Source organism: Odontesthes bonariensis, chromosome 24, assembly GCF_027942865.1.
Source record: "Odontesthes bonariensis isolate fOdoBon6 chromosome 24, fOdoBon6.hap1, whole genome shotgun sequence".
Taxonomy (NCBI): domain Eukaryota; kingdom Metazoa; phylum Chordata; class Actinopteri; order Atheriniformes; family Atherinopsidae; genus Odontesthes; species Odontesthes bonariensis.
The window spans coordinates 15,249,820-15,273,437 of record NC_134529.1 but is presented as its reverse complement, the minus strand read 5'-3'; the positions used below and the strand labels follow the sequence as shown (position 1 = coordinate 15,273,437).

General features: G+C 41.9%; 1 protein-coding gene across 4 annotated transcripts; it reads right to left on the bottom strand.

Annotated features, from left to right (window-relative positions):
* Positions 1-1,100: 1,100 nt before the first annotated feature.
* On the bottom strand, positions 1,101-21,155 carry ptk2bb (protein tyrosine kinase 2 beta, b). Of its 4 annotated transcripts, none has more exons than XM_075459336.1 (31): positions 20,762-21,155; positions 15,070-15,302; positions 14,534-14,712; positions 14,333-14,420; positions 14,014-14,093; positions 13,761-13,823; positions 13,518-13,572; positions 13,216-13,356; positions 13,021-13,095; positions 11,726-11,827; positions 11,484-11,601; positions 11,296-11,338; positions 11,159-11,190; positions 10,986-11,030; positions 10,791-10,888; positions 10,592-10,673; positions 10,368-10,468; positions 10,087-10,202; positions 7,835-7,935; positions 7,582-7,671; positions 6,688-6,892; positions 5,813-5,921; positions 5,667-5,699; positions 3,676-3,798; positions 3,407-3,559; positions 3,132-3,167; positions 2,556-2,580; positions 2,431-2,465; positions 2,107-2,241; positions 1,889-1,969; positions 1,101-1,642 (listed from the first exon to the last, which is right to left on the bottom strand). In XM_075459336.1, the coding sequence occupies exons 2-31, from the start codon at positions 15,265-15,267 to the stop codon at positions 1,427-1,429; spliced, it is 2,958 nt and encodes a 985-aa protein (XP_075315451.1). In that variant the 5' UTR covers positions 15,268-15,302; positions 20,762-21,155; the 3' UTR covers positions 1,101-1,426. The 4 variants fall into 4 exon arrangements, with proteins under 4 accessions (XP_075315451.1, XP_075315448.1, XP_075315450.1 ...); XM_075459333.1 differs by having other exon boundaries at positions 20,793-21,155; XM_075459335.1 differs by lacking the exon at positions 20,762-21,155 and adding an exon at positions 20,256-20,379.
* Between the last annotated feature and the right edge of the window lie 2,463 nt (positions 21,156-23,618).

Here is a 23,618-nt window from a genome sequence, read left to right as displayed (position 1 = left end):
AATACTCTCATGAAAAACCTTTGAAATACCGCCCGTCTCTGGCCTAAAGGCATTTACATGTACACATACTGTTTGTATTATAACAAAAATGCACCTGACTGAAACAGTCTGACCTCTGAAAAAGCTCAAGCGCTCCTGTGCTTTATGGTCGACACAAAATAAGTAGTTTTGTGACACAACAAGCCAGAGAGTAAAGACAAAAACCTTCTGGGGTAACGTAAACTTCTTTTAGGAACTAAAATTAATTTACTACTGCTACCATGACTATCAAGATAATTTAAAGGGAAAAGGAAATACTACTGCAAGGTAGTCTAAAAAAAAGCTACACAGACAACTTGCAGTACTTAATGGAACAGCCAATACAAGCTCAGTTCCATTTTTCATGAAATATATCACTTTTAACATTTTCCTGTGTTGTCTTCGTGCCATTTCGGGTTAATTACCGGGTTAAAATGGCATTTACACAGTGTTCCAACCTTTCTGAGTTAACTGAGTTAACGTTAACTTTTCTGAGCTTGCATCCTGTTCTCTGAACCCAAAGGGAAATTCAAGCAAATTTTCATTTCTATAGGATTTCATTATAATATTGTTATTATAACTAGAAATGCACAATGCTGTTAAGGCTTTCTTTAGGGAAGCTTTATGTAGGCAGTTTTTCATCAATCCAAATAGAAAATTTCATGCTAAAACCATCAAATGTACATACTCCACAAGAGATATGGTTTAATGACAGGGCACACGTAGCTTATATGCTTTTATATCTCTTTCACTACGTCTTAGAACTTTTATATTTTTTACTTAAGATAATACAAAAGTGAAAAAAAAAATACCTTTGAGAAGAATACCTGTGACACATCTGAGAATTTATAACCCACACATTCGTATTCTTCATCTCATAACTTCACTAATTAATATGCAAATCAAACTTGATATTCTCCATGTGTAAAAAATAAATAATAATAATTTGAGTTACTGACCTTTTGATCATCTTTTCAACATTTAAAGGGTTACAAAAGTGAAGCATTTTCTTCTTCTTTATTCTCCCATAAAAATGCAATTTCTCAGTCGGGATTCACTTTAAAATTGCCAGAAGACACATGTTATGTTTACAAAGATATTTTAATTTTCTGAGCAGATGAACAAGTTTATCAGAACTCTCTGCCACCTAAATATGAAATGAAAGGACCCTCTAAGGAAAAGTCATACATGTCAGTGTTTTCTGCTTCTCTGAGTCGTCCATATCCACTGAGTTTTTCTGCAGAATCACATTCAAACTAAACATTAATTTACAAGATGATGGCTGTTAAAACAAACTTGTGCCTGCTGCAGCCTTATTTTTCCTTGTTTTTTCCCCCCATAATAAAAATGTGCAAATGTTATTTAAGTCTGACTGTAGCTTGTTGTGAAATCTGAGAAAGACAGTCCACTAGGGTTCAACCGGTTTAGCTAAATTCGCCTTGACTCTTGCTTGGTCCACAGCATCCAACAAGTTCTTGCTGTCCATAGCCAGACTGTGTGCAGCAGCCAGCATCTGTTTCTTGCACTCCTCCTTTAAAGAAGTGATGGCGTTCTGCTGGGCCAGCCGCATTTTGCTGATCAGCTCCCCCATGTCGTTGTTCAGCAGCTTCTGGGTGCCTTCAATCTATAGCGATGGTAAAAGAGAAGACAAGAAAACAATGGCTCAGTTCATCAGTTGTGTCTTTATTTTTGACAGGTGTTAATGATGAAAGCAATGTTAACTGAATTCCTTTTCACCGGCTCAGTTTCAGGGTCCTACAATGCAAGTTATGGATTCTGGGTGTCACCCACCAGAGCATTAAACATTAAATTGACTTAATTTGTGTTTGAAGAGGACTTCTGTCATTCAGCTGCGTGATATATACGTTACCTCAGTCCTGATAGACTCGTGTAAGGTGGGCAATATGTCATCCACACTGCGAATCAGATCTCTTAAGGCCATTCCAACAGACTGTGGGAACAGATCGATACAGAAAATGAATCATTCGTGTGACTCAGGAAGTTTTGTCTTTGCATTTTGGATTTGACAATAAAGCAGCAGCAACCTATGAAATTGAAGCAGAGGGCAGATCATTTGTCTCAGTGTACCTTGACAATAGAAATATATTTGTCTGGCTCCAGCTCAGTGATGTCATTCTTGAGATCGACAACAACTTTGACCAAGTCCATGACTGAGTGGTACACTTTGTCATCAGAGCGATCCAGTTCAGCCGTGGGTGCAGCCTAAGTAGGAAGGAGTAATCTATTCAAATAATCATAGTACTGATCATCTTTAAACAAAGGATCACTGGAAACTCAAATACAGACATCAACATTTTTGCAGGGATAATATCAGAAATTATTTTTTTCTATCAAGGCGTGCTTTTGGCCTTTTAAAAAGATGCTCCACATGAAACTCATTGCTTTAATTACCTGCGCTTTGAGCCGTGGGGGCTTCTCAGGTGGTGCTGAGGGAAACATACATGCATGTCATGAGAGAACGAGAGGAAGAAGAAATTAATTATGGGAGAAATTTGTCATTTCTTTCAGGTACTTACCCGTCTCACTATCAGCTACAGGAGTCTACAAAGAAAAGACAAAGAAAACGGAATTAGGAAAAGACAGCTCACGCGATCTAAAAAAATGTTGATGATGCACATTATGGCTATATGAGTGAAACATATGTTTGTGTGTATATGTACGTATTATTATGTTTAACATCAATATCGACCCACATTTTTAGCTTTTGAATGAGCACAAATTCTTTCATACGAATGTATTAACCAACATTTATTGAATCTGAATTTGCAGCATGGCTCTTACTTGTGTAAATGTGTTAAATGTGTTAGAACTACTGTAATTAAATCATCACGTGGACTAAAGACATTTTCACACGTATACTGAACTATTGAAATCTGAACCTGAAACTTGAAGAAATGTTCAGGTTTGCTTTCGGTCACCAGAGTTGGAGCTAAACATGGAACGCAAATGTCTGCAATATTCACTCCAGATATCTGGCAAATATTTTCCACCCATTCCCCCAGTGGGACTGAGAGTGAGTTCAACCGCCAAAGGCTGCCTCACTTCTTGAAATCGAACATCAACATGACAGTTTTTAAAGGGTGAACACTAACCCCTGGAGTGGCAGTCTCCTCTGGTCCCATGGGGTCCTGAAAAAAAACAAACAAACAAAAAAAAAAACAGGCAGGTTAATTTCACAGATTACAGACACGGACCAGGGCAGACGTGGATCTTTGGAACTCATATCAGGGGGATATTTATCTCAAGACTAGTGGGGCGTCCAGGATGAACAAATGGTTTGATGGTTTTTAAAGGTGCCTTGTTCTGTGCAGGGACACAGTGACACAGGAAGGGAGTTGATAAAAGTTAATGATGCTCCGTTTCCCACCAGGAGTCTCTCCTCCTGCTCCAGCCACTTCTTATCCTCCATCATCTGCTCTTTCTGATGGCGCATAGTGTCCTGCATGTACTGCCGTTCCTTCTGCCACAGGCGCTGGGCGTCCGCCCTGCTGTTTGGTTCCACTCTGGGAAACTCGCTCTCCTACGAGTGCAACACGGAGGAGACGATTAGGACGATTGAAGGTTGTGATCTCATTGCATGCACTGGTTTTGTATTCATACCGACTAAAACACAGCTTAGGACTAAATGTGTCTCACCCCCATGCTGCGACGCCGAGGTGAAAGGACAGGCGGTGCGAGAGTGTTCCTGGAGTCAATGGGGGACTGATAGTCACATGGGCTGGCCAGGTCCGGTGTGCTGGCCCACATGGTGTCGTTCAGCTGCAGAGAAACACGTGAGGAACAATAAGGTCAGAAAACTGAAGCCTGTCATCCTGTAGCAAAACCGGCATCTTTGACGAGTATGCTAGTATACCGTTAGTATACCTGAACATGCTGTAGTATAAATATTAGTTACTCATTGTCATTTAACTGTTCTGTATACTTTTCTACCTACGTGGAAGATTTTCTTTATACCTGTCTTTACCTAGTGTGTGTCAGAGTGAGTGCATTCCTGACGGGAATATCAACTGATTCTCTCTCTTTAGTCCCCTGCTTATTGCACCCTCGGAGGGACAGCACACGGGCTGCCAACATCTGCTCAACCTCGACTTCAACTCACTTTTCCTGTGGCTAGTTTCCCATGGTCCGACTATGTTTTCAGGCCGTGGACAACTGCTGATATTAAAGAAGCCATGGCTCACCTCCCCAATCCAGTAGATGGAGATGTCTTCGCCAGAGAAACTGCACGTTTTCTGCAACGAATTCCGCTCGACTACACATGAACTGAGACGCCTATTAATGACAAAGATTTCTGCTTGTAAACAGATGGAAGGAGAAAACGTCTCGGTCCTTGGCGCATCTTGCTGAGGTCCATGACATTCAGAGTGGTCTCATCAAACCACAAAACCTGGATAATGATGAAATTACTGCTTATGTGGCCCACCTCCGAAGCCGTTTCCTGAATGGACTGAAACCAGACATTTCCATCATGGTGAAATGTACATGTATCACACGTATCACCTGGGACTCAGGGAAACTGTGTCTTGTTGAGGCACACGCAGTGAATGCTGAAAAACGTCTGACAGGCACTGAGAGGATGAGAGGAGAAAAGAAGGAGAATGGACTGGACATGGCTGGGATGACCAAGTTCCAAGAGCAAAGTCAGAGGACCTGGATATGGTCGTGGAGGATGGAAGGGTGGCTGAGGATAATGACGATCATATGATCCTGGGATTTGTTTTTACTGTGGCAAAAAAGGACATTTTCAGCATCCTAAAATGGATTTAACTGAATCAACTCCAAGAGAAGGAAAAAGAAAGTGATTGGCGATTGTTGGAGAAGTTTTCAAAATGAGATTTTCAAAGTTTTTCCACAGTAAAACAAGATAGTGCTGCAGTTGCAAAGGCCCTTATCCATGAGATTATTAATGGGACGGGCCCATTTCAAGTGCTGCTCACTACTCTTACAGCTGTCAAGATATCGGAAAGAGCCACCTGGATTCACGCCAGCCACCGCGGGAGAGTGCCAGAACCAACAGAGGACAACTACCCAGACACGTGTGCTCACAGTCAGAATAGAGGGGAGAGTTAGACACTCTACTTGAACAACAGCGTGCCAAACTTTCTGAGCAGCCCTGGCATCCTGTGAGACTTTGAGCCCTAACATGTGTAATGGTGTCGATAACATTTATGGCTGTGAAAGAATGACAAAAACATGGGAAATGTAGTCGAAAATGTGTTATTCATTGTAATTCATCTGTTTCATATATTTTTCTACCTATATAGTAGATTTTCCTTATGCACGTTTACCTAGAGTGTGTTAGTGTGAGTGTGAGTGACAGAGGAGATGTCTGGATTTGCTTTAAGACACAGATTTCGTTTGGAGCTTCAAGTTAATGGAAAGGGTTAATCCTCCCCTAAGCCCCTGCATGTTGTAAAGCTATTCTTTGTTGTTCTGAAGTTCTTAAATACTCACTGACTCTGCTCTTCAGTTCAGACACATACAGATTTCATGCAGGCTTCACGGCATTCTGTAATCTGTCTGATCCCCTTTGCAAAGGTTTATGATAAATGTCTGTTAAAAGACCATTCGGGGCCCACAAGCTTTAATCGTTTTAGATTTCCACCACAGTGTAGACCGATACTCACCGTGTTGAAACACCCTGGCTTCAGTCTTGAAGGCTTTTGATAGAAATGAAAACATTAAAAAAAAAAATAAAGGTAAATTAATTCAATCGAGACTTGGTGCTGTTTTACAACCTAAAACTTTGGCTGAAACGAACAGGGATTCATACCTTGGGAGGAGGATCAGTAAAGGTAAACTTGGGTTCAAAATATTTGGTGGAGCGCGCTCTGTCTCTTTCTCTCTCGACGTGTTGCTCCTTCTCCATCTTCTGGACGTCACTGACAAAGACGTGAGACACAGTTTGCATCACATCTTCGTGGCAGTAGGTTACAACAGAGATGCTCGAAAGTTTGTTTTGGTCAAACATGAGCAGAAACAAGATGGGATTTTAAAACAAGTAAGACTATCAAAAGCACAAAGAGAGCCAAACTGAACAAATGTGACAAAGATTATATCTGATAGTTTATTCATTGAGAAAAACAATCCAATATTACAAACTGTACCAGTGGGCAGCAAAAATAAGTGATTCTTTGTTTTGCTTCTGTGTGACCCCCCTCGGGCATCAACAAAAGCAATAAAGAGTTTCCTCTAACTCTTTAGCCCTGCACATTGGCTTGGAGGAGAACATCTCCTCTTGGCCTGGCAGTGAGCACCATCATATGAACTGTTAATCCTAAAGGTTCACATAGTTCTGCCACACGCAGTTATGTGATATTGGAAAATTTTCCCAAAAATGTGTTTTATTTTTGTTCAATTGGTTACTCTTTTTTGGTTAGACTGTGAAAACGTGACATTGTTTAAGGTTGTATTGACACAGCAAACCTTAATGCATAAATGTTACATTTCAGATGATCAGTATTTGCTCCACTATCTTTTTTTTTTTTTTTATAGGAATTTTAAAAGTTAACAACAAGATGAGCTGGAGTGTCCCGACTTCCTCATCCACACTGAGCTTCTCCACAATTTAAGCCTCAATAAAAAGGGGCCTCTATCCATTTGTGTTCAGTGTGACCGGTCGTTTTATTGCATCCCATAAACAAGTACCTGATTTTGAGCGCGAGCTCGGTGAAACTGGGTCTCTCTCTGTGATCGTAGGACCAGCAGCGCGTCATGAGTGAGTACAGAGCAGGCGGGCAGTTGTCTGGTTTGGGCAGCCTGATGCCCTGCTCAAGCTGGTTGATCACGTCTCTATTCTCCAGCCAGAAAAACGGCTGCTGGCCACGACTCATGATCTCCCACACGCACACAGCTGCGGAGCGACACAGAAACAACAAAAACAAGTTTGGATATGCTCACCCAGTAATCCATTTTTCAGCGTGGAATTCTGTGATAAGAGTACCAAAAGAAAGTTAAGCGGCACGGATATAGATCAGTGCATTAGGAGGGATAAACCAACAGTATGGGGGCCTTTGTGATGAGGACCAGGACAACGCGGTGATGTCACGCAAAATGTTTTCAAAACCAAAACAAAATGTTGGCATTGGATTCTTTTGGTTATAGAAAGTTGTGACTGTATTTTTCCTGCATTGTATACAGGTAAAATGATCATGATGTTTGGGTTGTTAGCCTCATTCTCTAAAAGCATCAAAGGTCAGAATACTCCAGTGTTTCCAGAAGGACAGAGACACTGCCAAAGTCTCAAAAATCCTCAACATAGCATGGCAGCCATAGAGCTAAAACACTGGGCTGCACCGAAATAACTACGAAAGAGGATAATAAATGCACTGTAGTATGTGGGCCTTCTTTCTAAACTCAGGAGGTCATTTTGACACACCAGTTCAAACAGATCTTACTATGTCATAAAGTAATGCAGTTCTTGTTTGGGTCAATGATTAACCGGTCACCTGCCATTTTCCATGTGGGAGTTTTTTTCTTACTTTCTGCCTTGCACTCCAACATGTAACCATGCTGTGGTAAGTTAAAGCATCACAAGCTCACCAAACATCCAGACATCACTGGCTGAGGTGAAGCGTCTGAAGTTGATGGATTCTGGGGCCATCCACTTGATTGGTAATCGAGTAACAGATGCTGCAAAAAAATAAGAGGTCATGATCTTAGGTCTTATGACATATTTCCTCTTTTTTCTACATAAACCAACAAGGATGCATATGCAGACTGCCTGCCCCGCGGTTCTTTAACTTTAAAGACAATCTATTAATCGGCTTTATGGTCACATGTGCCTCCCTGTTACCTTTGTAGTATTCTTCATCCTCTATGTATCTTGACAGACCAAAGTCTCCCAGCTTCACACAGTCCGGGCTGGCGACTAACACGTTACGGACCGCAATGTCTCTGAGATCAGACCAAGACAAAGTGAAGTGAAAGATTGACGCTGGTGCAGAGGAAGATAAAGCAGCAAAGTTCCAGCTAACACACAGCCTGACACACCACACTAAACTAAAACAAGACAAGTGGAATGTTTACATTTTGTTTTTTTTCCAAGGAGGCAAAACATTTGCTTCCTTTCCAAGTGTTTTCCCTTCCCAGGAGCTCGGATCCCTTGGAGACGCGTTGATAACATCTTTTTTTTTCCTGCCATTTCGCTTTCTGTGATGTTGTATCTCAGCATCAGCATTCCAAGATTAAGTATTAAAAGTTTTCCGAGTCCTCTTTACACACCGGTTTACAACTGTCACTGCCTATGTGGGAGCATTTTATTCAGTCTCTCCTGCATTTGTCCGTGTGAGATTAACATACCACAAAAAAAATACTCTGAACAGGAGGCCATAGTTTTCTGCATAACACCGTTAAACACCTGAGAGCTCAGTGTAAAAATGAGCTGCTGATAAGAGTTGGGCTATCACTGAAAAATCAATAAAAGATGAACACTAATTTCAATTAGAAAAATAGAAGTGATCAAGTAGAAAGGGACATAACAAAACAAATAGACCCATTTAAAGGGAATTTGAATGGACAAAGCAGATGGGATTTCGGGGGACTCCTCTAATCTAGGGGTGCGCGATCTGACAATATAAAATCGTGACTGGCGAGGAAGAGTGGAGAATCGCAGGCGATCTACCAAATTAGAGAAACCGTATAGATCTCCTTTGCCAATCAGCGCAATGATTTTTTTTTTTTTTTTTTTTAATGCTGGTGTATGGTGTGTGTCCCCGTTAAAAGACACGGATACAGATGTCCAGTTTGTGGTGGATTTATTTGGCATTTACACACAATAAACCCAGGGTGTACAGGCTAATGTTAGGTGAAAACAGCAAAGGGAAAATTACAAGCTGTTCACTGCTGCCTGCATCGGGAGGAGAAACGAAACTTTACAGCGACTTCGTCTCACGCACAGGTGCGGTACATTCAGGAACATCGGAACGTCTATGGTGCGTTCACGAACGTTGGACGTATGAAAACTCACCGTAAAACACAATATAAACTAGAAATGCACTCAGAGAGTGCAGACCTCCGCCAGGTCGCGCCACCTTGTGGCAGGTCGCAAGATTGCAGCACGAACAGACGAACATCCAGACAGACAACCAACACATCGGGCGATCACATAACCTCCTTGGCGGAGGTAATTAATGTATTTAACTGAAAATAACCAAACAACATGGGCTTTCTAACAGGTGGAGTCAAGTCGTCATCAGTGGTTCGTTTTTCTAGTTCCGGTTGCTTCACTCTCACTGTGTCAGATGTCATTAATTTAATCATTATTTTTCATCTTGAATTGGCTTACAGTTGAATTACAATGTGTTGATTGCCAAATTCTTTCTTTTACTCCTTATCTCTTCTGTGGTTCAGCATGTCGACTTAACTCTACTGTAATTGGTCTTTCTTTTTTTTTTTTTTTGGATGGAAGATCGTGATAAAAAAATCGAAATCGTGATTTTATGCAAGAAAATCGTGATACAACATTTTTTCCATATCGCCCACCCCTACTCTAATCACTTTAAACTCCACACACTAGAGGGGCTGTGGCCTGTTAGGACACCACACGTTTCTTTGGGATTCCTAAATTGTCTTTATGATAGCAATGAAACCAGGATGCCCAGACAACAGTTATCAGACACCGTTACTGCGTCATTTTTTTTAAACAGGTAATGGGATGATTACAGTCTCCGGGGCGAAGGCCGCAGAAACAACGGAAGGAGTTTGTTAGCAAAGAAAACAGGATCACACAGTTACAATTAAAAACAGGAATTTGGATTTCTTTTTTCAGTCTGATTGTGAACATTTCATTTATTATCAGCATTATTTTATAATGGCTTTCCAATGTCTCTGTGCAAGTGGATGAGTTCATTTTTTGCGATAGGGAACAGCTTATGGAGCGAACTGGCCACTGACATAGCCTAAGTAAAACTAAATGCAGCTGTTAGATTTAATATGCCTCTGTGCTTTGCAGAGGAAAAATAACTCATCTTTGCAAACTTTAACAGATAAAAGCAAAAACTCATAATGCCAATGGATCTTGCTTTGCTTTTCGCCCCCTTCTCTCACCTGTGTACCATGCTGAGCCCTTCGAGGTAGACGAGGGCTTTACAGATCTGCAAGCTGAACAGCACCAGAGTCATGTTTGTCAGCTTGTTTTTGTTCTCCGTCAGGTAGTTTCCGAGCTGCAGGAATGTCAGTGATATTATCAGCCGGGCAGTAAATCACTTATTCAGCATCAGCACTGACATTCAGCAGTTGCACTGAGGTAAAAAAAAACATAAATGCTGAGACTGTCAGCTACAACAACATTTCTTTTGATACTTCTAACAACAGCGGTTGGCACAAACCTCTCCGTACTGATAAAGCTCCATGACGATCCACACGGGATCGTCCTCGATGATTCCAATCAACCTGACAATGTGAGGGTGGTCGAGTTTCTTCATAATTACTGGCAAACACGCAAAAGTTCCTGATTATTCAACGTTTCCCTCATTGTTATTCCTGCCACTATCCTTCGACAGCCCTCAGAGATGCAACTGTTCTGGTTTTGAACCCGTTTTTGTCTATGTACCTGCTTCACTCATGAATTTCTCCATTACGTCGGGCGAACAGTCCTTGCAGGTCTTCACTGCCACGTTAACCCTGTCACCATTCTGTCCAATCAAACAATCAAAGGAAAAGCAATGACGATGATACAGGTATTCTGCTTTCCCACTCTACACTGTTTTTGCCGTTATTTCTCGAGACCGTCGCCGTGGACACAGACTTACAGCTTTTTTGTACACACCATCGTAGACCTCGCCAAAAAAACCTTCGCCGAGAATCCGTCCCTGAACGACATCACTTCGATCAATCCCATACTTCACCACTAGAGAACAACAGGGACATTTGTAAAGTCGAAAAAAAAAACAAAAAAAAAAACAGTGTTGTTCTGCCGCAGCCCAGATTATTAACTCCATACAAACCTGATCTGGGCCTCTCATCGAGGATCTCACAGTATATGTCAGAACCTGAAAATGGAAAAGAGAGCTGCCTCCAGTCAACATGAATATTTTCTCGGTGGGGGACGTGGTGACTGGTGAAATGTACAGTGCAAAATGTGTGTTGGGGGGGGTTGGTATGAAAACCGTTGGCTCACCCATGCTGTGCCTACTCGAGCTGGGCTTTCTGCTGCTCCGGAGAAAAGGCAGAACGAGAGAAAGTACTGATCATAAATGCTTTAAGTTATGGCTCCGCAGAGCACCAAAAGAATGAGTCAACAACACAGCCACTCACATTGCGGGAATATCAGGCAGGGAAGTCCGGCCACCCTTGGCATCTGGAGCAGAAATTAATTATTAGTGTCAAAATACATCCTAAAACAAGGTTAATAAAGCATGAAATTCTTATCCGGATGACGTCTGTTGTCAGTCTTAACACCAGTTATGTTGGGAAAACAGCAGAAGTTGCTGAGTCGCACACACCTCTGTTTGGTCTGTAAATAACACTGTCATCTGTGTCATTTTCCAGGCGGCAGTATCCATCAATAAGATCCATCATATTCTCTGCCATAGGCACGGCGGCCACGCTGATCGATAGACGCTATGCAAGAGGACACAAAGGCGTGACATATGAGCAAACATGCTCGGTCAAATTCCCTTCAAGTCGTTTTTTTGCTCGTTTTGAAACGCTGAGTGCTATGCAAAAAGGATGTTGTTGCACTTACTTGTCTGGCGCCTTCTATGTCGAGGTTCAGGATCGCCTTGCCGTCGCTTTGCGGTAAGCATTGCACTTTCTTGATCTGTTTAAAGTCAGCTAGAAACACAGCCTGTGGCACAAAAGTATGGATGGCAACACGTTTAACTGTGATAATAACGTCTCAGGTTTCCACTGACAGCTTTGAACACAACACTTCCATCCACGACATGTTGAGACTTAAAGATACATGATGGTGGATTAATCTAGAAAGAATGAATTAATGTGTCCGACTTTCCAGAATAGAATACTGGCAGTTTCTGGAGATATATGTTGAGAACGTGTCATGGTATGGCATTGATTCCTTTACCAATTCCTTTTTCTTTCATTCAGGTGTGTCATGTTTACAAAAATATCAGAAAACAGGGTTAGTAAACAGTAGAAAGCAGCGTGCAGGCCAATGATAATGTCATGGGAGATATATTCATCCCTAAGCCTCCAGCTGAATGGCACAGCTGAAAGTGGTACTTGCACATAACTTGTTGAATGAACATGGAAGCAGTTTGCACACAATCACATGACTTTCATTCAGCATTAAGGGATGCTGTTGTTTCAGCCAATTATATTTGGGTAGAATCAACATAAATAACAGGCTTTGGAATAATAAAGTTTAATAACTAGTGTTACTAACTGGTAGGCTACATTAAATTGATCCTATTGAAGTAAAAAATGTGTGGAAATCATTTCCATATTTAGTTCATTTAGGCTAATTCTACAAGTTATTATTCATTTAACATAATTACTTTGAAGAAATCGTGCAACAAACATGAACTCAATCAAAAATTTTCCCCTTGTTGTGGGAGAGGGTTCATTTTGCAGCTGAGATGCCAAAGAGCTGCGGAACTAACTATAGGAACAAGATGTCTACATGATAGGTCACAGTATCATGTGGGAAAAGGGGCTAAAAACTGTGTGATTTGTGGTGTTAACATCTCCGCAGATAGGAGCTGAAAGTGATAAGTACATGAGACTTAACAGTTATTCGACATGCGACTTGGGATGGAAGCCAGATGTTCAAGGGCGGGCTATTTGTCCTGAATACAACGTGCTTTTTGTCTGGGTGAGAGCGCCTTCTAAATGTTCTTATTCAGTGTGCGACAGTTTTTTGGGAGATGACAATAAAAGGAGTTAGAGAGAAAACTTTAAATCGCTGCATTGCTGCTTTCCATTTTGCTTTCTACTGTTCTCTAATTGTGATGTCCACAAGTGTCCCCACGCTGAGCCCGACTGAACAGGTGAGAAAAAAAAAAACATTTCAGAGCTTACTGCTGCGTCCTTCTGGGTGCGTTGACGAATGCCCCTCCCACCAATGACCAACTCCACGGATAGACTCCAACCTTGCTGTTGACAAACAAAAAGCATTTGTGGCCTTGATATAAAATATAAATATAAAAAACTTGAATATAAAAAACAATAAATGTTTGGAGTGCCTGACGACATTTATCATCAGCTGCTACCCACCACGAGTTCACACGGGAAGGCCTCTTCATCAAAGTTGTTAAATGCCTTGAGGGTCTCGAAAAACTTAACCATGCAGTCATCCTCCTTTAGCGTGGCGTACTGCTGAAATGTTTGCTGGATCAGCTTCCGTACCTGCCTAGACTGGATCGCAACCACAAAAATTCAGAGGAGTTTGAAAGAAAACGATGAGCGCCTTGCGCCGCAGTCAGTTTCAGCTGACAAAAAGCAATTGACGGGAGCTTGTCAAGACAGGATGCACGTTAAGTCAGAACTGAGAGAGCTGCCATCGCGGGCAGATTTACCTTCATGCTGTTGATCAGCTGCTGTGGAAAGAAAAGGTCCAGGCCCACATCTTTTCTAAATCAAAAACAAATCACAGACAAACCACAGGCATTCAACAAGCTGAAGGCTCACTTTCAACCCGTGCAGCGCCTTGTCAGTTTCAAAGGAATCATAAATCAAAGTCCAAAAATCAGAGTTGAAAGGCTTTTACTCAACAACAGACACATATAAGCGTCGATACTGAGTAGAGAGCAATAACTTACTCTAGCAGCTCAAAGTTAGATTTCTTCTCAAGTCCTTTTGAATTCATGTCTTTATAGAACCTCCTGTGAAAACGGAGGGGAGAGAGTTCACGTGACTGTCGGACAAACCCTTCACACAAATGTTACCAGTTTCAATCATTGACCCACACCACACAGACGAGCAAACGACTTGAAGCACAGGCCCAACGCACTGTGAATTCAACCAATTCAATCCCCTCGCACTCACACAGAGCTGAGGAATGCAGTGACTCACCTGATCTCCAAACAACCGAGCTGCAGCGCCATCCCGTCACTGACCTTACTGGCATGATACTGCATGTAGTCACTGCGCACCTGCCGTGAAGCGTTAACAACCGTGAAACAGAGAAACACGCCAACGAGCGCCACCATCCTCACAGTCTGTCACATTTTTGCACAGCTTCTTTTCTTCCCAAGCCGTCCCAGGCCCGACTCATTCTCTTTTTTTCCCAGATTCCTTTCATTTTTATTCTTTATAACACCAATTCTGTGCCCCTGCTATTCTCCTATTAACTGTAAAACACCTCAGAAACAACATGAAGAGAATTGGGTACCTGGTGGTAAAAATACAGGAACGTAGATCTGTCGTCTTTGAATTTTTCCAGGAAATTAACAGGAATGTATCTGATCCGAAGGTCATACCTGCACCCAAGAAGAAAGCAAACATCTCTGCAAGATCTTGGACAAACGATAACGAGAACGATTTTACTCTGCAACATAAAAATCAGACAAACATCCAAGTGGTTGATCTGTACCTCCACTCAGCCTCCACATGATGGCTCTCGTAGCGCTGCTCCACCTCGCTTACGGTCAGATCAGGGTGGAGCCAGTGAAGCTCTTCTGACTTTAAGTGCTTTAGCATGAGACCGTAGCATCCCGTGAGTTCAACATTTGGCCCCAATCGACCACTGGCAAGGATCGAACGAATGATGACCTAAGGGAGAAAGAAAGAGAAAGCTCAGCTTCATCTTTGATATGTTGTCATATTTCCATTCATTGCAATCTGTGGCAGACCAGGATAACCTAACATGACGAGGTCGAGCGCTGGAAAACACATTTTCAATGTGTATTTTTGTACATTGATGAAACCTGAGACAGAGCATTGAGAAAGACTGAGATTATTTGTTCCAAGATAAGCGATTTGCCCATTTTCCAGAATGCTGAGCGGGCCAAATAAAACATCACCGTGACAGGAACTATCAAAAGCTATCTCAGAAAACCATTTCCCACCCCCCGTCGTCTTCCTTTTCTGACACTTCAACTCCATCCTCCTACTTCTTTGACTTCTCACCCTGATTTGCCAGGTGCTGTCACATTTGACCAGCTTGAAGTTCTTTCCCAGGTTGTTGTTGGTGCAGAAGCAAACTTTGAGGATTTTGACTGGCCCTCCATCCCCAGAGAACGGCACTTCAGGGCTGGGCTCTGAGCCACTCCCCCTCGGACTGGGCCCCTTCCAGGACAGGGTGTCGCCGGACATCACCTCGTACATGGTCACGGTTGGGCTGGCGTCATATCCACATCATCCTTTCAACAGACAAAAGAAAAACTCTCAAATTAAGGAAAAACGCTTTTTTCCCCCTCCCATAAACTGAGCTTGTGTTTAAGCCTGGAATCCAAGAGAAGACCCACAAAGAGAATAACGTCTCGTCCACACATGAGGACACTATGTTCTATGACTTGCTTCATCTAAATACTACAGTCATGCTTATGCTCCACATTCAGCCTGGGATCTTGTGCCATGTGGCACTGATGATTCACGACATCTGAAAATCACAAACTTGTGATTTCAATGAGCCGCGTGATTCATCGAGCACACCTGGGGTGGTGTACAGACTTGTATCATCTACTGTGAATCAACGATGCAAAACAAGTCTTCTCGTCAAAAAAAAAAAAAAAAGGTTTGTTAGCTTACTTTTCATTAAGTAACTGAAAGGCAATATAATAATAAGGCAAAATTCCTCTGGCTGTCACTTCCACACTGAAAATGCGATATGAAAAACGGGCCAAAGCCATGTTATCAGGATGCAATGAGTGAACTTTTGAGTGAACAGCGAGAGGTATTAGACCATTCAACAGACTACCAGTAAGAGTAAATAAGTAAGAGATTTTAGCAAATGCACCACAGCCATCACATCCTGTGATATCACAATCTGAAATCTTTCATTCTGAAAAGCATTCCCACAGACCCATAATTCATTACTTTGCCTTTTTGGCTGCACACATTGGTCCCCTAAAACAATCAGGTTGGAAGAATCTGGAAAGAGCCCTCTTTAGGTCTGTTCTTATGATGCAGTTCTTTGGCCTCAGAGGTCAAACCTCAGAGCTGGGAACAACATCACACCCGAGTCCACCGTGTTCCAGATGAATCCAACGCGTGCGACTGATTTGACGAGACACAAAGTGACTTAAAGGTAGGGTAGGAGATCCTGGATTTTGAGTCCAGCGAAGCTGCATTTTGAAAATACACAGGTCAAAAGTCCCAACCCTTTTCTTCACTTTCCCCCCGAAGCCACGCCTCTAGAGTACATGAACGCACAATGCTTGTTCACGAGCACGAAGGTGCACGAGCGCTGTTCTGACAGCAAGCATCGATCGTTGCCGTATTTAGTATTTAGTATATGCTAACTATACGTTTAATAATGCTAGGTGCTAGCCAAGCTGACTCTAGTTTAGCTTCCTGCCAAGCTTCTGGACGCGTAATTCGTTCATGGAGCAGGGTACGCGCACAGGGGGAAGGAGGGGGAGGGAGGAGCAGATTGCAGTTTGATAGACGCATCAGAATCCAATCATCGTTAACGGTCCGTTCAGTATGATTGGATAGTGTTTTTCCTAGATTGTACGTTCTAGAGGCCACTAAAACTTTTCATTTTTGTGTCAAAACTTTTAATTAATCAGTTGCAATGGGGGTGTGAAGAGTATTTCAAGCAATATGTAAAAAAATGCTCCAGGAAAAGAACCCCTACCCCACCTTTAAGTGCTAATAAAGTGTTTATTTCAGCAACTATCCCCACTTTTTGTGGATTGGCCCGCCACGCCGGATATTGAAGTAGGAACATGTGAATTTCCTCAAACTTTTCCGAGAGGAAAAAAAAAAAAAAAAACTAACTTTGGGCCATTCCAGTTTACTTTTCCTTCTGGGAACTTGACAATTACAACGCATCATTAAATGCTCAGTGGGGTTTGAATCTGAGATTTGGCAGGACCGCTGAAAGACAGGAGCGGGAGTAACTCCACTATGGTTGGCCTTGGGTCATTGAAGTGCTCTTCCTTCAACGCTGACCAGGGTCTCCGTCCCTCCTGCAGAGAATCAGCCCCGCAGGATGATGCTACCACCACATGCTTTTCCGTAAAGATGATGTTAGATCCATGCAAAGATAAGGTTTTAATTCAACAGACGAGTAGAATTCTTCTTCACGTGTTCCTTAAATGCTATTTGGTGCACTCCAACCAACCAAGCCACGCATTATACTTGAGAGTCTTGTTAGGACTGTTATACAGTGAGAGACCATAGTATATAATTGAGATCATTTCTGCATTGTGGTCTTAATCAACAACATTCAGCTTCATGAGCTTCAATGCTTTACACATCACAGCTGGTTTTGTGATTGGTCAGCTGACCTTGTGCCAGTGATTTTGAAGAAATGCCTTTCTCCTTTAAACCATTTATGTCTATCTCTTGTGTCTCATATGGCAACGAATGACAGCAGGCCTGAAGAACCACAGCTGATAAAATGCTATAGCAGCTATGATGTCGTATTCTATGGCTCTCTCTTTGTTAGAGCTGGAGTTCTGATAGATTATTACAAAGAGTCAAAGGAGAAAGACTTTCTGAAAATTCTGAGAAATAATCTCTCAGTGATGTAACCTCATCACAATGCTTCTTCTAGCCAACCTGCAGTCAAAAATGATCATAGGGTTGTAAATTCATTCGATTTTAAAAAGATGAAGCCAACAAACATTTTCTTTTTCCATGAAAAAGTTAAGGGTAATTGACCAAAAATCTTTAGTCGATACTTTCACAAGAGTTCACACTGCTTGTATGTGAAAACCTTCCTTTTCAGAGTAGCAACAGCAGCTGTGAAATAAACAAAGTGATGGATTGAGTATTTTACACTGAAATATACAGGGGGTGGAAGCACATAAATGTCGAAACCTTTTGCAGTTTCTTTGTAAAATTGCGAGTTGCTTTTCAACACCTCCGCCACTTGTCGAGTTGTTTTCTCAAAGTTCACCAGAAGTCATCATTTAAAGGGGCCTATTTCTCTCAATGTTCCTCCGGGGGATTATATCACGGGACTCCCTTAGCTACATAAACTCACAATATAAGTCTTTCCTCACACATCTAACTACACCCTCATATGAACTGAGAGGGGATTCTTCTCCAGCCACCTGGTTGAAACAAACATGGTGACAGTTGGTGACTGTAAACATTGGTAAAAACCTTCGTAAATCATGCAGCTGTATAATAACACACCTGGAAACCTGCACACACCTTCACCTGACATCACAGAAAAGCAGCAGCAACCAACAAGAAAAGAAACCCTTCTATGAAATCCACTCAGAGCTGTTGCAGCCTTGAGAGCCTCACTGTTCCAAAAAAACTAAAACATGTGACAGAGCAGATTGAGAGCAAGCAACGTGCTTAAAGCGGCCCTGAAAAAACACGTACTGCAGCTTCAAGACTTCTGTCCGTTAACCCACCTCACAACGCCAGACATAAGGAAAGAGCCTTTTAAATAGCATCAGTGAAACTCCATGCCGTCGGTCCGCTGTGAGGGTGCCGAGCTGTGTTAGTTTTTCTCTGGGCTTCTCTGCCGCTGCCGGCTTGTGTTTTGTTAGCCCGAGGCCACAAATTCCCCAGCAGGGCTGCGCGGGACGGGTGTGTTTGTGTGTTAAAGTGTGTGAAGTGAGGAAGAGAGAATGGTGAGAGGAGAGAGAAGATTGCGAGGAGTGTGAAGCGCGAGCGACTCGTTGCACCATCACCTGAGTGTGGGCGGCCTGACAAGAGGAGGTTCAGAAGACAGAGTGATGTTTACAAAAAGAACTCCGAGAAGGACTGGATGTACGAATACATTTCCCGGCTCATGTGGTAGAAGTGATAAGTAGACAAGGACACACACACACACAGTCACAGCACTGCCAAATTATCTATGCCTTATCTGTATCTTGTGTGTCTCTAAGAGAGAGAGATGAATGGTAAGGCTTATTACGCAGTAATAATTCTCAGTACAATGCAAAGCCAGGGAGAAAATAACCAAAAAAGTATCTAAATGAGTGGACAAATAGCCATTGCTGAAGTGAAGACCTGACCTGATCTCCACTGTGGCTCTGTTATGAATGCACGTGACTAAAAAGACAAATCTAATAATGAACTAATCAAAAACAAAAGTGAGCCTTAAACTAATCAACAATGAAGCTAACCATTGCCTGCAGTCTTAGATCTATATCTTGCTCAACTTTGTACTTTTTCTTCTCAAGTCTTCTAAGTCTTTTTTTTTCACATTCTGGGGTAAATAGAAACCGGAACTAACTCTTTCAACACTCCGCCACAAGAGAAGCCACAGTGTGACAATAAGTAGGAAGACTCTTTCAGCAGACATTTCCAGAAAAAGGCAGCTCCACCGTGGAAGTCCCTGCTCTTTTTTTAACGGTCGCGTTGTGCTGAAGACGTAGAGCAGCTGCTCGGCGAGACGTCAGACTGCGAACGATGGGGACCGATGACAAACGAGGATGAAATTCCTCAGGGGCTGGTGGAGATGCAAGAGCTTTAAACAAGCATGCGCTTGAGGAAAGAGGAAGCTCACGTGCAGAGAGGCCACAGTCAGTTTGTAGTGTAGCATGTCTGCCTACGGCATGCAGCTGGGAAATGTCGGAAAGATTGTTAACGTTTTCCTTCATTCTTTTTCAACGCTTTCCACTGTTCAATACCAACTGACGACTTTCCTTATGTCACACGGGTTCAACGAAACTACTACTAACTTGCAACAATGACCTAAAATAGCTCAAACAAGTATTCATGTACCATTTAACGGTCAAAATCTTGGCAGCCCCTGATATGTATTGGTCCAAATGCCTAGAGACCTTGGACGCACACCAAGATGTTTATGTTTTTAAAACTGCTGTGAGGAAATACATGTTTCTGAATTTTCCCTTATGAGCCAAAATGCTTATCAACACTAAAAAGAAAGAAAACTAAAGATACACAGTGTCTCTCCCGTCTTGTCTTTCTTAGCAAACTGTACAGTGGCGCAACGAAAGCCGAAATCTGTCAAGACATGCACCCCTGACAGTACAGGTATCCATTCCATCCACACATGTTATCAGATGCCGTCTCTGGCTAATGTACAGTCTTGTGATGACTGAGTTATCCTATAATCAACACACGTGTGTCTCCTTAAATGTGCATTCCTTTATGTTTGTAAAAGTGTGTGTTTATAAAAGTTTGCTTTTGAGATAAAAAAAGAAAAAGAAACTTACTCTCGAGCATTAGTTGGACATCTAAAGCAGTGCTAGCACAGAATTCAAAAAGGTGTGTAGTGACTTGCTCCCTGGATTGCACAGGAACTGCAAGTTGTTGTCTGGGGCTGCCTTTTCTCAACAGGAGTAGGCGTTCAAGAGAGAAGCCTTATATGCTCTGAGAGCAAAGTTGTGCTGCAAAGTTGTGCAACGTCATGACCCCAGGCACTGGAATGTGGCTGGCTGCTTCCTCACCTGCACAGACATGCTTTGAACAAATTTCTCAGTATGGGAGAAAAAAACAGCACCCAGTGTCTCACTGAGTGCCAGAAGAATCGACATAGCTCTAAGATAAAAAAAAAATAAAAGACGTGTGTATTTATGACCTGTTAAACCTGAACTTGTAAGCTGCGTTTTATTTTATTAACGTCCATGAACGCAGATTCGGAGTTTTGACTGAAGACACTCGCATTGTAAATCTCAGTAAACACAGTGAGAACACTGTAAATCTCCGAGGTGGAACAAACCTGTTAATCACCGGTTCATCTCGAGCCTTACCCGATTCAGAATGAACTTCCCCAAGAATAAAAGCTTAACGCAAAGCATGAATAATTCCTCCAGGAGGATCCAAGCCTAACAGTCCGTCTCCCCGTCAGTCGAGCTGAAGGTGGCAGGTGGCCACTCCCTCACCTCCGCAGTCTTGAGATAAGGTGGGTCCACTTCCTTATTTTGGGAATCTCGTGTTCTCTCGGCCAATGCACCGGATATCTGTTTATTAAGACCTCAGAAGTTGTCCAAGTGGGACATTTTTGTCTCTCTCTTACTCTCGAGGGAAATGACTCTGTGTGGCACCTGGAACGAGCCCAATTTAAATGCTATGATCAGGGCTCTCAAGTTTTCAAGTTTGCTTGGAGTGAGATTCGGGCGGGGCAGGGGCCGGGCCGTGTGCGCGGGGGGGGGGGGGGGGGGGTTCTTTCGTTCGGGCGAAAGAACCCCCCCTCTTGGCTTGAATTGGACTTACTATCTAAGTGCCTTGAGATGACATTTGTTGTGTTTGGCGCTATATAAATAAAAATGAATTGAATTGAATTGAATTGAATAGTTTTCCTACTCCTTGTAAAAGACCAATACCCGCCGATTAAAGTGTTCATAGGAGTAGTAGACCTAAATATTCAGCACACACCCTTTGACATGAGCAACTTAATGAAAAATGAAAAATATGTAGGAGTGTAATTAGGCTTCCATGGTTAATTCTTTTCAAAGGTGACTGGTATGAACAGATTACCAATAAGGCTATCTACAATTGCCAAACTGGTATTAGTTCTGCCACACTGAAATGCTGATGCAGAGAGGGTTTTTTCCATGGTGAGGCTCAATAAAACCAAGACCAGGAACACGTTGGCTCTGAATGGAACTCTGTCATCCATCATGACTGTGAAAATGGCTGACATTGAGCCACAGTGCTTTAAAAGGGAGCCCCCAATATCAGTCATCAAGCATCAAAATCTGCCACAAACACTTACAACAACACTCATAAAAATGTTTTGTTTGTTAAGACTTTGCATACCTAAACAATTTATTTTAAAATATAGCAGAATTTAGTGTAAAAGTGAAGATTTGTGATTTTGGTATAATTAAAACAATTGTTCTTTAGCTAGTTTATGGTGATGGAATACTGCAAGGGACCAGCCCCCCCCCCCCCCGCCAAAAAAAAAAAAAGAAAGAAAGAAACAACCCCCCCCCCCCCCCCTCGCGCACACGGCCCGACCCCTGCCCCGCCCGAATCTCACTCCAAGCAAACTTGGAAACTTGAGAGCACTGCTTTAAATACTGACGTTGACCGTTCACTCTTTCGTTTATGCCTTATTTTGCACAGTTTCCCTCTTGACACCGAAGTTTTATTGGCGTCGTCGGGTTGTAATTGCAATGTCTGAACAGCAGAGGGCGATGGGCGCTTAGAAATTCGACGCCCGCTGCCTTTTGCTGTCCCACCGAGTTTGAACTCTACTGGAGGCTACACTTTTAATTCGAGCCATGGTTTGAAAAAGAGCAGATAATGTTTGTGGAAAAAAGGGTAATCTGACACAGATGTTAGCACAAATCAACCAGAAACAAGGAATGAATCAGAAACGAATGAAACATCGTTAAAAAAAAGAGATTTTTCGAAAAAAGATAGTTTTTATGGTCTAAAAGAAGCACTGACTGCATCCAAGTTAAATTTAGCTTTTAATTCACTGATCTCAAGCAGGGGGTCAATAGGTTATGTAAGATACCACAGACTGTACAAGCATTACTGACTGCAAATAAAATACTTTATTTGACTTTTTTTTTTTTTTAGAACAAGTTATTGACAGAACATTAAGACAAAGTATGGTCAGAATGAAAGGATGAACATAGAAAATCAGATATAAAACCATTTCTTTTCTCATGTGTCTATGCATGAAATCTGCACGATATCTTTTATCTAGACTGTTGCTTGTTTTTAAATTCATTTAAATTATTTTTATTTGTTTCTCTTTATATTCTTTTATGTATTTTAATGCTTCTTCCACTCCCTGCTGCAATACTTTTATTTTATGTAAAGCACTTTGAATTGTTTGTACATGAAATGTGGAATATAAATAAATTTGATTTGATTTAATAACAAAGGAAAATAAAAGTTGGACAAGTTACAAACATGAAGATAAAGAACACGTCTATGGAGCAGAGGCGTGAAATGGAGACAGCTAAATAGCAATGATGATTACCTCGGTTGAGCCAGACATTCATTTAAGATGATGTTGTCAATTGAAAAACTCCCTTTTAAGTGCCTTGAGCAGGTAGATGTCCAGCTCACGAGGGGAAACCCCTGACTACAAGGAGATGAGTAGGAGAGAGATAAGGCAAACTAGTGAACAGCCAGCAGATCAACACGATGACTGAAAGAATAAATGTGCACAAACATGGCCGATAGTGGATAGAATGGAAAGGGCTATCATTAAAAGTAGCAGCAACAGAAAATATAATTAGTCAACTCATAATTAAGTTTTAATCTTAAGAAAAGATGTCATCGGGGATAGCGATGATTGTTTATATTGCAAATAATGTAATATCATGAGGAATTATCTGTGTGAGCTCACAGTAAAAAAGCATTCATCACATTAGTCGAAAGCATTTTGCAACTCTGTGAAAAACTGCCTTAATTATCACAATTACGTGTATGTGGTCGGCTAGATTTTGCTCGGTTGTCTTAAACGCGTAGGAAAAAATACAACTCAAACAGGTTTTTTGGGGGATTTTTTATTTTAGAAAAGAAACAGATCATTAGACAAAAAAAAACAATAAAAACATTAGGACAAATCATGTTCGTGCAGCTTTCCAACGCATGAATGCTTTTCATTCAAC

Excerpts from the sequence above, each read along its gene's own strand:
- ptk2bb (XM_075459336.1), bottom strand. The coding sequence starts at position 15,267 with ATGTACGAGGTGATGTCCGGCGACACCCTGTCCTGGAAGGGGCCCAGT. Across the intron at positions 13,096-13,215 it reads CCTTCCCGTGTGAACTCGTG|CAAGGTTGGAGTCTATCCGT; the intron begins GTGGGTAGCAGC and ends GTTTGTCAACAG. Across the intron at positions 1,643-1,888 it reads ACGAGTCTATCAGGACTGAG|ATTGAAGGCACCCAGAAGCT; the intron begins GTAACGTATATA and ends CCATCGCTATAG.